This window comes from Heterocephalus glaber, unplaced genomic scaffold (assembly GCF_053883595.1).
Source record: "Heterocephalus glaber isolate CG9 unplaced genomic scaffold, H.glaber_assembly_v1.0 deba00001733, whole genome shotgun sequence".
NCBI lineage: Eukaryota > Metazoa > Chordata > Mammalia > Rodentia > Bathyergidae > Heterocephalus > Heterocephalus glaber.
The window spans coordinates 15,152,916-15,169,347 of record NW_028258444.1 but is presented as its reverse complement, the minus strand read 5'-3'; the positions used below and the strand labels follow the sequence as shown (position 1 = coordinate 15,169,347).

The 16,432-nt window shown below is 37.9% G+C and overlaps 1 protein-coding gene across 2 annotated transcripts in view; it reads right to left on the bottom strand.

The window, feature by feature from the left end:
• Window positions 1-16,432, bottom strand: part of Arid2 (AT-rich interaction domain 2) — a 183,545-nt gene that overhangs the window by 37,101 nt on the left and 130,012 nt on the right. For both annotated transcript variants that reach the window (XM_087199982.1, XM_087199983.1), the window contains 4 exons: window positions 7,425-7,506; window positions 5,255-5,389; window positions 4,213-4,409; window positions 1,170-4,030 (listed from right to left, as the gene is read on the bottom strand). In XM_087199982.1, coding sequence (XP_087056108.1) covers window positions 1,170-4,030; window positions 4,213-4,409; window positions 5,255-5,389; window positions 7,425-7,506 — 3,275 coding nt within the window. The remainder of the gene's footprint in view (window positions 1-1,169; window positions 4,031-4,212; window positions 4,410-5,254; window positions 5,390-7,424; window positions 7,507-16,432) is intronic.

The following is a 16,432-nucleotide window of genomic DNA, read 5'->3' as shown; positions in this document are numbered from 1 at the left end:
CACTCACACAAAGAAAGATACATATTGTGGAAGAACTGGTCTGGAGCAAGGGACTTTTCTTTTTTGTTGTTCTATATTTTATTTTGCTATCATCAATACACAGCTATGACACTAATGCCAATGATGTTCACAGTTCTGCTGTCATCATTACAAGCATGAAAGCCCAAGCCAGAACACTAGCAGAGTTGGCAAGTCACAGAAAGATGTGGCTGTGCACTAATTGGTAAAGACAGAGTGATACAGAAGGGATTCAGAAAACAGGTGATAGTAACTGCTAGGGGAAATCTATGGTTTCAGTAAAAAGATCATGTAAAATTGGATCCTCAATTCAGTAGAATGGATCCTAGAAAATACTTTCATTTACTAATAGGGCATGCATAGATGGGATAGGAGTTAAAAAGGGAATAACAGAAACATGACAGTACAGCCAAAGAATGTGAAATACAAAAATATTGGAATATCTGAAACAAAATGCAATTAAGAATACTTCTTAAATATAAAAGAAACCTGGGCCGGGGATTTAGCTCAGTGGTTCCGCTGCCTGCCTTGCAAGCACAAGGTCCTGAGTTTGATCCCCGGTACCAAAAAAAGAATAAAATAAAATAAAAATAAAAGAAACCAATGCATAAATGTATTAATATATTTAAGGGTCGGGGATTTAGCTCAGTGGCACTGTGCCTGCATCACAAGTGCAAGGTCCTGAGTTTGATCCCTGGTACCAAAAAAACCCAAAAAGTTCTTATTGGATTCATTCTTTTTACCAAAAGACTATTTAAAGGGTCATAAATGCACAACCAAAATCAAATACAGAAATCTCTTTTGCAAAAATCTTAGGAAGTCTCCATTACCACCCACAATAAACTCAAAAGGAGACTAAGACACATTTTTATATTTTTAAAAAATGTTAGATAAGTAACTGTTGTTATATAAAGAGAGAATTACTAATTTGGGACAACAAAACTAATAAATTCTTTATATCATATGTTAATGACTGAAAACTGTTTAAGGTTATGAAACTAAAGAAAAAGCAGGTTAGCCTGAGTACAGATAAGTTGAAACAATAACTTTTCAAGGTGGGACGTGGAAGAACAGTGTTTCCCCCTAAAATCATACAGTACTTATAAATCAGAGTATTATGCTAAGAGAAATATGACAGCAGACTGACTTACCTGTGGGACCACATTCTGTATGTATGTTGGTGGATGCTGTTGCTTTTGCTGAACAGCACTTTCTATTGCTACTTTAGCTACAGTGCTTGGATCTGCTCCTGCTGGCACAGCAACCATTGTTGCACTACAGCCAGCATTGTTGGGGTCGCTGATTGTAACAATTCTAACTCCTACTTTATTTGGAATTCCTGTGACTGTTTCCCTATCATTATCCTCTGCTGGCCTCTTTACAGTTTTGCATTCTGCTGTGCCATTTGTAGACCGAACATCAGATGATAGGGCAGGAGAATGGGAAACTCTTGATCCTGAGTGGGAAACTGCTATGATTTGATGCCCCTGTATAACAGAGGTTGTAGAATGTGGTGAGACAACTACACTTGGGCGTTGCTGAGGCACATCTGAATTCAAACTTGAAGCTAGAGGTCCATTAGGCAAATCAGTACCACTAAATTGTTGCGTTGTCATGTTTGAAGCCTCCTGCATACTGCTCATAGATGGTGAACCACCCAAAGTTAATACAGGTCCATTAGAAATTCTTTCTAGTTGATCACCTTTGGCAGTATCTTGCTGAGCAGCATCCAAAATCCCTTGTGGTTCCACTGGAGATATCTCACCATTTCCTACGTGATTGGAAGTTTTGTGATTTGGAATGTTTTTGCTTAAATGAGAACCATCTCCTTTATCAAAATCACAGATTCCATTAACTAGGGGTTTTTTCAAATCACTTTTGATATCCTGCACATCCATTTGTTCTAAGTTCAGTTTTCCAGAAGCTCCATTCTCACCTAATTCTAATGATGGCCCATTACTGATTAGTGAGCACTGATTAGCCTCACTTTGAATTTTCCCTGAGTTTGAAGGAGGTAGACTTGAGTCACTGTACTTTCTCCCATTTAAAAGACTTCCCATCTGCATTTCACTTTCCTTGGTATCCCCATTGCTGGTGTTTGTAGATCCACGTCGACAGGAAGGGTTCTCCATAACTTCAATTTTACGTTCATGAACATGTAAACCTGTTGCTTCTTTTGCTTCCTCCTCCTTTTGGCAAATTATTTTATCACCTTTGAATGGGGGAGTAGCAGTACTACATGATGATTGTCCAGCTGGAGTAGTCTGAGTGGCTGGAAGTGTTTGCACCTGAAGTCCAACTCCTGCCTGCGTTCCGCCCATAGTAATTCCTGCTGGAGCAATGAGCTGAGTTGCATTTCCCTGACTCACAGTTGCAGTTGCAAAGCTTGTATTTGGCACAACTGTTATGGTTACCTGGTTGCCAGAAGTCCCTTGGAAAATGGTTGCTGGGCTGTTTGAGATCAGTGGGCCTGGTAGTATTTGTAAGTTCGAGATGGGCACAGTTTGTACTCCCCCTGTGGGTGGCATTGCACTTTGGACCAACTGAACATTTTGCTGCCCAACCAACAGCTGCTGAGGTGGAGTTTGCCCTTGCACTCCAAAACCACCTGTTTGGTTATTGGCCACCTGATAGACCACCTGAGGGCTAGGAGCTCTAGCATTATTAGGGGGAGGAATCTGTGGAGCTGGGAGAATAAGCTTACCACCTGGAGTCGAAGGGCCACGCTTTGGAAGCAGCAACTGTTTTATCAGACTTGACTCACCAGAAGCAGGCTGGCTAACTCCTGTACTTGTTGGTGGAGGCTGAGCCTGCATCTGTACTTGTTGTGACTGCTGAACTTGTACCTGTACCTGGTGTGATGGGGGTGCTGGTGAATGCTGCTGTTGTTGCTGCCTTTTCACAGATAGCATCTGACTGACAGTAGGAGGTGGTCCCTGTGATTGAGGAGTGGAAGAAGATGGCATGGCAGTAGGGACTTGGTTATTAGTAGCTGGGGCAGGTGATGGTGAAGATGATGGAGTTATGTTTGGTTGTCCAGTTAGCTGAACTGTCTGACCAGCTGGAAGAGCTGCTGGATTAGCAAGAACAATTTGGTGAATGGCTGGTGCATAAGTCTGACCTTGTTGAGCTGGCTGGCTTACAATCACTACACTTTGTTGGGTTGGCTGCTGTGGTTGTTGAATAGGCTGCTGTACCACTGTTGATGAAACTTGCTGAGAAGGGAGAGGTTTTGGTGCAATGTTCTGAAACCCTACTCTTGAGGGTTGTGGACTTGGGACACCAGCAATGGTAACCATTTGTCCTGTAGCTACCTGAAAATTCTGTACTGAATTTGCTGAGACAATATTGGACGCAGAAGTTGTTACATACTGTGGGGGTGCTATGATAACAGTGTCTTGTGGCTGGCTACCCACTGATGTCTGTTGAGATGAAGTTTGCACAGGTTGGGGTGATGTGATTAGTTGCTGACCCTGTGAAACTGTAGAAGTACAAGCTGGTATGTTCTGTACTCTGCCAAATATATGACTCTGTGGGACAGCCTGTTGAATTACTGTAACAGGAGTGCCTGAAGGTATCTGTCCTGGTACCACTGTATGTAATGGAGACGGCTGTGGAATTACAGATGGATGGTGAAGCAATGTCTGAGAATTCACGACTGTAACAGGTTGTGGGCCTGTACTATGGTTCTGAACCCCAGAACTCTGTGCAGGTCCTCCTCCAACAGCAATACTAACAGGAACTGCTGTCTGGGGTATGGAATTTTGTATTACTGTAGCTTTTACAACTTCACAAGGAACTGGAGGTTTATTTTGAATGACAGTCACTGGAGCATTTTGTTGCTGGTGGGTGTGAACTGAAGGATTTGGTGGAATTCTTGAAACAGTCGGTGCCACAGTATGAATACCTTGTACTGGAAAAGACATTTGTGTTGCGGTCAAATTTGAAGATTGGTTGGTAACAGGAGTCCTCTGAAAATGATTTCCTACAGTCTGTGATCCAAGAGGGATTCCTAAAAATAAAAATTTCAAATGAAATGACTGAAAAATGCAAATAGGAATTATTTTACTTAGTATAAGAGAAAACAATTTTAGGAAATTAACATCCAACAACATTGAACCATATGAATATGATAGAGGCCAATTTCATCAGTTTTATATTAGTAACAAGTAAAACAAAAACATTAATACCTACCTGCAGGTGAGGGAGTTGGAGATACATCAGGAACAGAATCAACACGAACAACAGGAGTAGAAACTGGTTGCTGCTGATAGTACATCTGAATGGGAAGTGGTATAGCCCTCCGTTTCACTCCAACCACATGAATATGTGCCTGCCCGCTGTTACTAGAATCCTCTACTCTCTTCACTGTATGATTTGGAAAGACTGTTCTGTAAAGTAATACAAACTCAGTTAGTTATGATGACTATGACACTAGCAAAAAACAAGGACTTCTAACAATGTTTGTATGAACAGTGGCCATATATTCATTGCTACTTATATATGAAACAGTACTTCTATTTTGCAAAGGTGAGAAGCAAAGAAATACAGAAGAGTAACAAGTTCCCTCCAGTTCGAACCACCAAGGTACATGTGTGACTGTCCCATCAGGTAGGTGGCTTGTACCACTGGTGATATAAGTGGTTCAGTCATGCATGTACCACTGGTAGTTCAACCTGCCTGGCAGTGAGATATACAAATTATGGCACCATCATGAATGTGTCAATCCTCCAATTTAAGAAGTTATTAATTATCAACTGTGTTGCTGAGAGTGTTCCTTTTGCCCACTCCCTCCCTCCCTCCCTTCACTCCTTTCCCCTTCCTTCCTTTTAAAAATTTTGTTTTATTTTTCCTTGTACTAAGGACTGAACTCAGAGTATCCGAACTGAGCTACATTCTCAGGCCTTTTTATTTATTCATTTAACTTTGAGACAAGTTCCCAATAAGCGGCCCAGGATAGCCCTGAACTTGTGGTAATCTTGCTTATACCTCCTAGAGTGTTGGGATTACAGGTATGCACCGCTACATCTGGTTTACAGTCTCACTGAACTTTAAGTGATGCCTACTCCTAATATAACTAATTTAAAAATACCATTATCAAAAAGCCTTAATATCTCAAGCTATAGTATTAATTATAGACTATTATTCAAGATTTAAAACATTTAGTCTTTGAATTGTAAAAGTTGACAGAAATAAAAAAAGAAATGGCTTTTATTTAAAGATCTATGCATCCTACCTAAGACATTTATAAAATCCAGTTGATGTGAGGATTCCACCACGAGCTAATTTACTACAAGTAGAGAGGTATTCAGAATACATTTCTGCTCGAGAGACAGAACAATCTGGATTTACTTCAAAATGAGCATTTAGCCTAAGAGAAGACAAATAAAAACATTATACAGTACATTCCATATTTAAATATACCTCAACTATTTGAAAGCAATGTGTTATAAACCAGTAATTACATTAACTAATCAAGTTTTACTACCTCATTATGTTACTAACAAAAATACAAGTTGTGTTTTAGGTAGAGTCAATCAAAAAAGAGATTAATGGGCCAGGGATTTAGCTCAGTAGTTCTGCTGCCTGCCTCACAAGCCAAGGTCGAGAGTTCAATCCCCGGCATCAAAAAAAAAAGAGATTAACTACTTAATGATACTTATTGTAGTGCTAAAAATATCAAAAATTAATATGGAAACTATGTTCACAACCCAGCAAGAGCAGGGTTGTTCTGCTGGTGATAAATGTTTTCTAAGAAATGGTTTTATTTATTATCTACTTGGTTTCCTATAATAAGCATAATGTAACCAGTTCCTAATTTTGAGTTATATGCATCGGAATTGAGGAAAATAGTGGGAAAACTGAACTAAGGTTAAACTTTTCTTGGTTCGTGGATTAAATTTCTTCAGAAAAACTTTAACAAAAATTTTCAACTACTCCCTACAATGATACTTCCTCTGTTGTACATTCCCACTTCCTCATGTCAAAACGCTTGTTTCTATTTGCTAATTCATTATAAACCAATTCAAACTTCAGTTGTCTTTTTCTCAAAGTGACTTCTAGAAAACAGGATGTAAAAAGAATTACATGTACCAACTCCCCACAACAAATGTAATCACTACATAGTCCAAACATGTACTAAGAAAAATTAAAATTAAAAAAAAAACAAAGTGATTTCTATGTATAAGTTAGGATTGAAAAGAGCATAGTTATCCTTATTAGTCTCTCTCCAGAACTCACGCTGAATAACAAGCCAACTTAGCTATTTCTTATGACCTTAACCAAGTAATAATTATGATAAAATAATTCTCTTCCCACTCTGAAGAAGTGCTGCCAGAAATGTCAAAATTGGAGTATGAAATGTAAACATTTTATTGTGGCTGTTACATGTTCTTTCTAACTTTCAAAATCCTTTCTGTACCCAGATTTCAGAAAGACTGTATGGTCTGACTGCAATGTAGAAGGCAAACCTTTCTGAATATTATTAGAAGAGATCCATGAAGTATGAAGGGTTAATGTGTAAGAATAGAAAAGGTGAGAAAAAAGTAAATAATTAAAAAGATGTTTAAAACTATAAAACTGATCTAAGCACAGTAGAGTATGGAGAAAACTGTCATAGGAACAAAGATATGAAAACACCAAAATTATGGGACAGAGTGACAGGAATACGGAATGGGAGACAAACGTTAGAGAATGAGAGAAATGGGTCAAGGAAAGATACTTCGGGAAGTGATAACACGTCAGAATGTGACCTTATGCTACAATCTGTTAATCTTCTAAGCCAAGAGTTTAAATTGTATCATAAATAATATGGAGGCAACTATCCACGAAAAAGCAAAAAATCTCCAAACTCTACAGTTTTCAGAGAGTGGCTGAGATATGACAACTTAATCTGTCTGGGGAAATATTGCTGTCAAGTTGCTATTTCAAGGTAAATATACTGACTCTTCTTTCATGTGATTAATTGTCTTGAATACTCACAAGAAGGAAAAATTATCTATGTTAAGTTTTGCTTTAGATAGAGAAGGGATATTTAACAACAAAACCTAGTTTTATTTTCTTAGTCCAATTCAGTTGTAACAAAATATTAATTTTAGAAGTACTTTGGAATCTAACATTCTCTATAACATAGACAAAATTTCACTAAAAACATTATTTTAAAAAGGTGTAACTTAATAAAATTTTAGTCAGACCATTTTAATTTTGAACATTGCAATGAATATTTTCCTTTGACATTATTACAAAATATAGGTGAAATGATTTGATACTGTCCTTTCCTCATACAAATGACATTCTATACTCTAACTAAAAGGAAATATATAATAAAACATTCTGAAACACTGTTGAATACTTTGTGTTGCTTTTTTCTTTTCAAGGATAAAGCCTTAAAAGAAATAACTACTTACCACTGACAAGCAAACTTTTCACTATCTATTTCCACTATTCCTGGAGGTGGAGCAACATGCTGTGCTACAACTGTTCTGGAAGCTAAAGAAAAAAATACATTAGCTACATCATTTAAAAAAATTTAGTCTCTACATATCATAATTTAGTTCACAGATACTGAACCAATTAATATTCACACTGAATACCTTTTAAAAAGGTATGTGACCAGATGAAAGTATACAAATTTGAGAAAGAAACATATAAATATATAAGATATCATGGAGCACAAAGTAAGCAAGGCACTGTCCTAGATGCTTTAGTTCAGCCTCACAATCACTTAAATAATAACAATCCCATGGATGACTCACCTAGTAAAATAAACGTTTTCCCATGGCCCAGACACTAAATACTTTACACATATCATCTCAAAATCTCTGTGAGGCAGGTATACACGAGAAAATTAAGTCTCAAAGTAATTTAAATAGGCCAGTGTTACACAGCTCAATACATAAGTAAACAAACATCTCTCAGCTTACATAAGCAAAAGGCGTTAGAAATTCTACCTTCACTTCTGAATTTAAAAGATTAATATTAACTTTCTAAGTATCTGGAATAAAATGAATAATAGTTAAACTAAAAGTCCACATTCTAGAAATGATTTTCAGATCCTCGAGGAAGGAAAAAAATGAAAGGGAGAGATCTGTGGCAATCATAGTTTTAAAGTATACTTTTTCTGTTAAAAGACGCAACATACTCCTATAAAAATGTACTGATTACTAATCAAAAGACACATATATATAAAATATGTAAGATTTCTCTTAGGACATATTTTAAAATAATTTTAAAGCCAATATGTAAATGAAGTTAAATGAAGTAAATAATATATTTTCTAAGAACTTGTAAAGATCTGTAGGAGAACACACGCCGAATCAGCCCGCTGCAGACAGGCAGGTCTGTGCACCGCCCTGCCGAGGTCCTGAGTCGCGCCAAAGACACCAAATCACCCCGCTGCAGACAGGCAGCCACCTGCTTCCACACTACAAAGACTCAGAGGACACCAGACCACCAGACCAAGGTACTGAGTCCCACTGCTCCCGGCCCAGAGGTAGGGGCTTCTGAGCCACCATCCCACTGCTCCTGGTCCAGAGGAAGGGGCTTCCCGATCACCATCCCTCCCGCTGCTCCCAGCCCAGAGGAAATGGCTTTTGGGCCACCTTCTGTCCCACTGCTCCTGGCCCAGAGGAAGGGGCTTCCGGGACACCATCCCTCCCACCGTTCCTGGCCCAGAGGAAGGGGTTTCCCGGCCACCATCCCTCCGGCTGCTCCCAGCCCACAGGAAAGGGCTTTTGGGTCAGCATCCCTACTGCTGCTCCCGGCCCCTGCCCCACCTCAACCAGCTCAGAGGAGGTAATCCTTGCAGGCACTAACAGCCCCCCGCCCCAGTTGAAATGAGAAAACACGTAAATAAGTCTCAAAACCAGACTTCCAGATCACCTACAGCAACCCCAAAGGGAAATGAGATGGAACACTCTGATACTCAACCACCTGGACCCACTGAACTGGCAAAAAAAGGGGATCTGGAAAAAATAAAATCAGAAATAATTTCTCAGGTAACAGGAGAAATTGTACTCCTAGTGCAAGACATGATTAATAAATCTAGAGAGGAGCTCAGGAACATGATGGAATCCCAACATAGGAAACAAACGGAATCCATAAAACAGATGCAAATAGATTTCCAGGAGATGAAAAACTCCATTGAAAGTCTACACAGCAGAATGAGCCAATGTGAAGACAGAATTTCAGATACAGAAGATAAGACTGCAATTAGTCACCAGGAAATGAAAAATTACTTCAAAATTATAAGGGAACATGAGAAATCAATCCAGCAGCTGCTAGATGATGCAAAAAAGAATAACATAAGACTGATTGGGCTCAATGAAGAAACAGGAGAGAGTGAAGATGACATAAAAAAATCTCTTGACAGAAATAATGGCAGAAAACTTCCCAAGCAGGGGAAAAGAGCTTGACATACAGATAAGTGAGGCATATAGGACTCCAAATAGCCTTGATCAAAAAAAATCTACACATAGGCATATAATTGTTAAGATTCCAGAAACACAACAGAAGAACAAAGTTCTCCAAGCAGTCAGAGAAAAGAAACAAATCACATACAAAGGAAAGCCCATCAGAATCACAGCAGACTTCTCAACACAAACCATCAAGGCAAGAAGAGCTTGGAGTGACATATTCCAAGCCCTAAAACAAAACAGCCTCCAACTCAGATTGATGTACCCTACAAAACTATCTTTCAAAATGGATGGAGAAATAAGATACTTTCATGACAAAGAGCACATTAGGAACTTCGTGAATACCAAACCAGCACTCCAAAGAATTTTACACAATGTCCTAGGAACAGACATTGAGGATCACAACCCCAGGAAGCAAAGCAGAATGAACCCATCTGGCATGACAAGAAATTAAATGTAAAGGGGAGAACCCAACAAAAAGAAAAAGTCATGGCAATGACAAGTCAATACATTTTAGTTATAACCATCAATGTTAATGGTCTCAATTCACCAATCAAAAGAAACAGACTGGCAGAATGGGTCAAGAAGCAAAATCCAACAATATGCTGCATACAAGAAACACACTTAATTCAAAAGGAAACTCATAGACTGAAAGTTAAAGGGTGGAAAACAATACTCCATGCCACAGGAACCCGAAAAAAAACAGGAGTAGCTATCCTCTTGGTAGATCAAGTAGATTTCAAACCAACACTGATTAAGAGAGACAAAGAAGGACACTACATCCTTGTAAAGGGAAGAATCCAAGAGGAAGAGATGACAATCATAAATATCTATGCACCAAACACTAGTGCACCCAACTATATAAAACAAATACTAACAGACATGAAAAGTCATATATGCACTAATACAGTTGTAGTGGGGGACCTCAACACCCCACTGTCACAAATAGATAGATCAACTAGACAAGAAATAAGTAATGAAATACTAGAACTCAGTTGAACTCTTGAACAAATGTACTTAACAGATGTTTACAGAGTCTTCCACCACACAAAATCAGAATACATATGCTTCTCAGCTGCACATGGGTCATTCTCCAAAATAGACCACATACTCACACATAGAACATGTTTAAGTAAGTGCAAAGGAATTGAAGTTATCCACTGTATATTATTAGACCATAGTGCGATGAAATTGGAGATCCATAGCAAAAGAAACTCAAAAAATTTCATAAACACGTGGAAATTGAACAACACACTTCTGAATAACCAATGGGTCACAGAGGAAATTAAAGAAGAAATCAGACAGTTCCTTCAATTAAATGACAATGACAATACAACATATCGGAATCTATGGGACACAATGGAAGCAGTCTTATGAGGGAAATTCATAGCAATGAATACGCATATCGGGAAAACAGAACAAGCCCAATTAAACAACCTGATGCTGAACCTCAAGCTTCTAGAAAAAGAAGAGCAGAACAACCCCAAAGCTCATATAAGGGAGGAAATTATAAAGATCAGAGGAGAAAGCAATGCAATGGAGACTAGGAGAACGGTACAAAAAAATCAATGAAACCAACAGTTGGTTCTTCGAAAGAATCAACAAAATTGACAAACCTTTAGCCAACCTTGTCAGAAAAAGGAAAGAAAAGGCCCAAATCCATGCAATTAGGAATGAAAAGGGTGAAACTACAACAGACCCAGCAGAAATCCAGAGGATCATCAATACCTACTTCCAGAACCTATACGCCAATAAGATGGACAACACAGAAGAAATGGACAGATTCCTAGATACTTATGAATTACCAAAGTTGAACGAAGAAGACCTAAAAATTCTGAACAGACCAATATCAACCAATGAAATTGAAAATGTAATTAAAAACTTATCAATTAAGAAAAGCCCAGGCCCTGCTGGCTTCAATGCTGAATTCTACAAGACATTTAGAGAGGAACTGCTGCCACTACTGTTTAAACTCTTCAATGAAATTGAAAGGGAAGCAATACTCCCAAATTCATTCCTGGAACCAAGCATCACCTTGATCCCCAAAGCAGAGAAAGACCCAACTGAAAAAGAGAACTATAGGCCAATCTCACTAATGAAAATAGATGCAAAAATCCTTGATAAGATAATGGCAAATAGAATGCAGGAGATCATCAAGAAGATCATACACCCTGATCAAGTGGGATTCATCCCAGGGATGCAGGGATGGTTCAATATACACAAATCAATCAATGTAATACACTATATCAATAGAGCCAAGGACAAAAACCATAGGATTATCTCCATAGATGCAGAAATAGCATCTGACAAAATCCAACATGCATTTATGAGAAAAACCCTACAAAAAATTGGAATAGATGGTCTCTACCTCAAACTGATAGAAGCCATCTATGAAAAACCAATAGCCAATATCATACTAAATGGTCAAAAACTGAAATCCTTCACACTAAAATCAGGAACAAGACAAGGATGTCCACTGTCACCACTCTTGTTCAATATAGTTCTGGAAACATTAGCCACGGCAATTAGACAAGAGAAAGAAATAAAAGGAATAAAGATAGGTAATGAAGAAGTCAAACTGTCATTATTTGCAGATGACATGATACTCTATATAGAAGACCCGAAGAACTCCACCAAAAGTATTCTAGACTTAATAACCAAATTCAGTCAAGTAGCTGGTTATAAGGTCAACACACAAAAATCAATAGCTTTCCTCTACACCAATGACAGACTCACTGAGAGAGAAATAGGGCAAATAATTCCTTTCACAATAGCATCCAAAAACCTGAAATACTTAGGAATCATCCTAACAAAAGAAATCAAAGACCTCTTCTCTGAAAACTATGGCACTCTGAAAAGGGAGATTGAAGATGATATCAGAAAATGGACAGACATCCCCTCCTCCTGGGTGGGAAGGATTAATATAGTGAAAATGGCCATACTTCCAAAACTGCTATATAGATTTAATGCAATTCCAATTGAGATCTCAGCAGCATACTTCATAGACCGAGAAAAAAATCCAAAAATTCATTTGGAGCAAGAAGAGACCCAGAATAGCAAAAGCAATTCTAGGCAACATAGACATGGCAGGGGGTATCACAATCCCCAACCTGCAACTCTACTACAAAGCTACTGTGATAAAAACAGCATGGTACTGGCAAAGAAACAGATTTGAGTACCAGTGGAACAGATTAGAAGATGCAGAAATCTCGCTAGACACACTCAGCCATCTCATCTTCGATAAAGGAGCCAAACACCCTCACCGGAGGAAGATAGCCTCTTTAATAAATGGTGCTGGAAAAATTGGGCTTCAACTTGCCAAAGATTAAAACTACACCTATATCTCTCACCATGCACTAAACTAAAATCAAAATGGATTAAAGATCTAAATATTAAAATAGAAACTCTGAACCAGTTGGAACAGAGGTTAGGTAGAACCCTTGAAGACATCGGTGTAGGAAAAGATTTTATGAACAAAACCTCAGTTGCTCGTGAACTAGCACAAATAATCAACAAATGGGATCTCTTCTTATTAAAAAGCTTCTGCACAAAAAAGGGAAAGCACCAGCAGTGTGAAGAGACAACCCACAATGTGGGAAAAAATCTTCACCTGCTCTTCGTCAGACAAAGGTCTACTATCTCGAATCTATAAAGAACTTAAAAAGATCAGACCTCCCAAATTGAAAGACCCAATCTGAAAATGGGCATCTGAAATGAACAGACATTTCTCACACAAAGAAGTAGAAATAGCAAATAAATACATGAAAAAATGTTCAACGTCACTGGTCATTCGAGAGATGCAAATGAAAACAACGCTGAGATTCCACTTCACTCCAGAAAGAATGGCTGCTATCATGAAATCAACCAATAACAAATGCTGGCAGGGCTGTGGGGAAAGAGGAACCCTGCTCCACTGCTGGTCGGAGTGTAGACTGGTGCAACCACTGTGGAAATCAGTATGGAGATACCTCAGAGAACTAGGACTGGAAGTCCCATTTGACCCAGCTATTCCACTGCTGGGGATCTTCCCCAAAGAATTAAAAGAATCATACCACAGTGATATATGTGCACCCATGTTCATAGCAGCACAGTTTGTAATAGCTAAAACTTGGAAACAGCCCAAATGCCCATCAACTGGAGACTGGATAAAGAAAATGTGGTTTTTTAATAAAATGGAGTACTACTCAGCCCTAAAAAATGAGAAGTTAGAGACATTTATAGCTAAATGGATGCACATTGAGGGGATACTCAAGTGAAATAAATAGGACACACATGTGTAAATACCGAATAGTTTCTCTGGTGTGAGAAACTGAAAGTGTAAATAAGGACTAAATGTATAATAGGTAATGTGAAATAGGAAGAAAAGGGGCAAAGGGGAAGGAAGTGGGAGGGCTAGGGGAAAGGATAGAAGGGAATGGGATTAATATGAGAAAATGGAAAAATAGGAACAAAATCTTTGTAAATAGGGAGGACTGGAGGGGTTGAAGGGAGGGCTGGGCAAGGGTGAAAAATAAGAACCAAGAGAGACTACGTAAAGGTGCAAATTTCCAATGATGAATGTCATTATATTGTATACCTAAAATGTACCAAGGATTAGAATGAATAATCGATAATGTAAAATAGGAAGAAAAGGTCTAAAGGGGTAGGAGTAGTGGGAGGGGCAGGGGAAAGGAAAGAAGGGAAAGGAAAAATGATGAGAAATGGAAAAAATGGAAATAAAGTCTTTGTAAATAGGGAAGGGTGGAGGGGGTGAAGGGAGGGCTAGGAATGGGGAAAAAATAAGAACCAAGATGCATTATATAAAGGTACAATTCCCAATGAGAAATTAATTGTGTTGTATACCTACAATGTACCAATAAAAGAATTTAATACAAAAAAAAAAAAAAAAGATCTGTAGGAAAAAAAATCATTTCTACTATGCTACACAAAAGAATAAAACATAAAAATACAATAGAAGATAATATAAAAGTTATGCTGTGACACTAAAATATAAATGAGTCACATATTTATAATTAAAAATCAAGTTATACCACTTCATTTGAGCAGCATTATTTTGAAATTTTAAAAAATATACAGTATGGGGCCAGGGATTTAGCTCAGTGGTTCCACCGCCTGGCCCTCAGGCACAAGGAAACAAATTTGATCCCTGGTACCAAAAATATATATATATATATACAGTATGTACCCATTTTTCATCAGATGCTAGTAATACTTCCTCAGGACTCTCAAACAGAACAAATGCTAATCTGACTAAGCTAGAGATCAATGAAAATAAAAATTATTGGGATGGGAGTACAGCTAAGAAGTAGAGTGAGTGCTTTAGCATGCACAAAGCAAAAGGTTCAATCCCCAGCACTAAAAAAGAAAGTCTCATAAAACTAGCTTTATCACAAGTTCTGCTGCATTTCTCATATGTTGAATGAGGTAAATCTGCAATGCCAAGATTTTCATAAATATGTATTCTAAGCCCATGATAAAAAGGGTTTATAAACACTACTGGTCTTTAAATGAGTAACACTTCAATTTCCCTCACCCAGTAGTCCTCAAAGTATAGTCTCTGGACCTGAAGAATCAGCATCTCACGAGAACTTGCTAGAAATTAAGATTCTCAGATCCCACTTGATTGGGGAACTCAGAGTAATGGAGCCCAGAAATCTATGCTTTAAGTATGCCCATCAGGAGATTATGATGCACTCTCAAGCATTATGCTAAAACTGAACATATTAAGTCTCACAGAATATGTACTATCACTGAACAGGATCCAAGAAGGTTCCAAGAACAGAGATGGGGAACCTCGATTCATTCCACCCATGGGACGGGGTGGAGGTTCTCTGACTCTCACCACAGAAGAATTTGTAGGATGAATCAGTAAGAGGTGTAAAGGGATTTTGTTAGGTAGAATCTTTAAAGTACACACTTAAAGTATGAAGAGGAGAGAACAAGCAAGAGAAATTAAATTACAGTCTGGAGCTTAAATATTCCTGTGTTGTTGGTTGTTAGAATTTGTGAATCTATAGAAGGTTTGGGCTTGGTTTACAGGAAAAGGGTGATGACTCACCCATAGGTAGAAAGATAATGGCTCATTTTACAAGTGAAGGGATGGCCTATCTGTCTATTTTTATGGGGGAGGGAGTTTGAGACAGGGTCTTGCTACCAAAACTGGCCTTAAACTCACTATGAAGCCAAGCCTGGCCTTGAGCTCCTGCCTCAGCCTCTGGATAGCCCATTTCACTGGGAAAGGCAGGGCACAGTCGTGTGTGTGTAGGATGGGTGATTTACAATATTCTACCAGAAAATTATTCTGTGAAACCTTTTATCTGTTCCTCTTAAGATCAGTTTTCTGCCCTTTACCTTATCGATTGAGCTAATTTATAGAGTGATAGTATATTTAAGTATATTTTGGGTGTGATTGGCCTGGCAGAAAAGCATAAACAAGGATGGGGTATAGATATGAATAACCTTGGGTACTGTGTCCTAAAGTACCAGTCTTAAAAGTACAATTTATAAGTTATGATTTTGTCTTCATTCCTACATTCTTTATTTCTTTTATTCTACCTTAGTACCACTAAGTAAAAGAGTAGCAAATGTTATTTATAGTCATATCTTGTTAATATCTTTTCAAAAACTTAAAATGTACTTAGAGACTGGTCAACAAATACCTTCACAAATCAGATACTTGATAATTCTTTGATCTTAACAAAAAAATGGCAAACTCTAGTTATCAGATGATCATTAAAAATAAGTTTTAAAACTTTTTGGATAATTATGAGGATTTCAAAGAGTTAGAAATTCTCCATTTATTAATGTGAACAAGCGTTTCAACTCCTATTTATAAAAGAGAAAATAAGAATAGAATCAACATTGATTATATAGTTTCATTCTAGCAATAAGTAACATTCATGTATAGATACACTGGGATTAAGAGTTTCTAAAGAATTAGGGGAGAAGTCACATTCATATCATTAAGACACACACTTTCAATAATTTTTTCATTTAATATA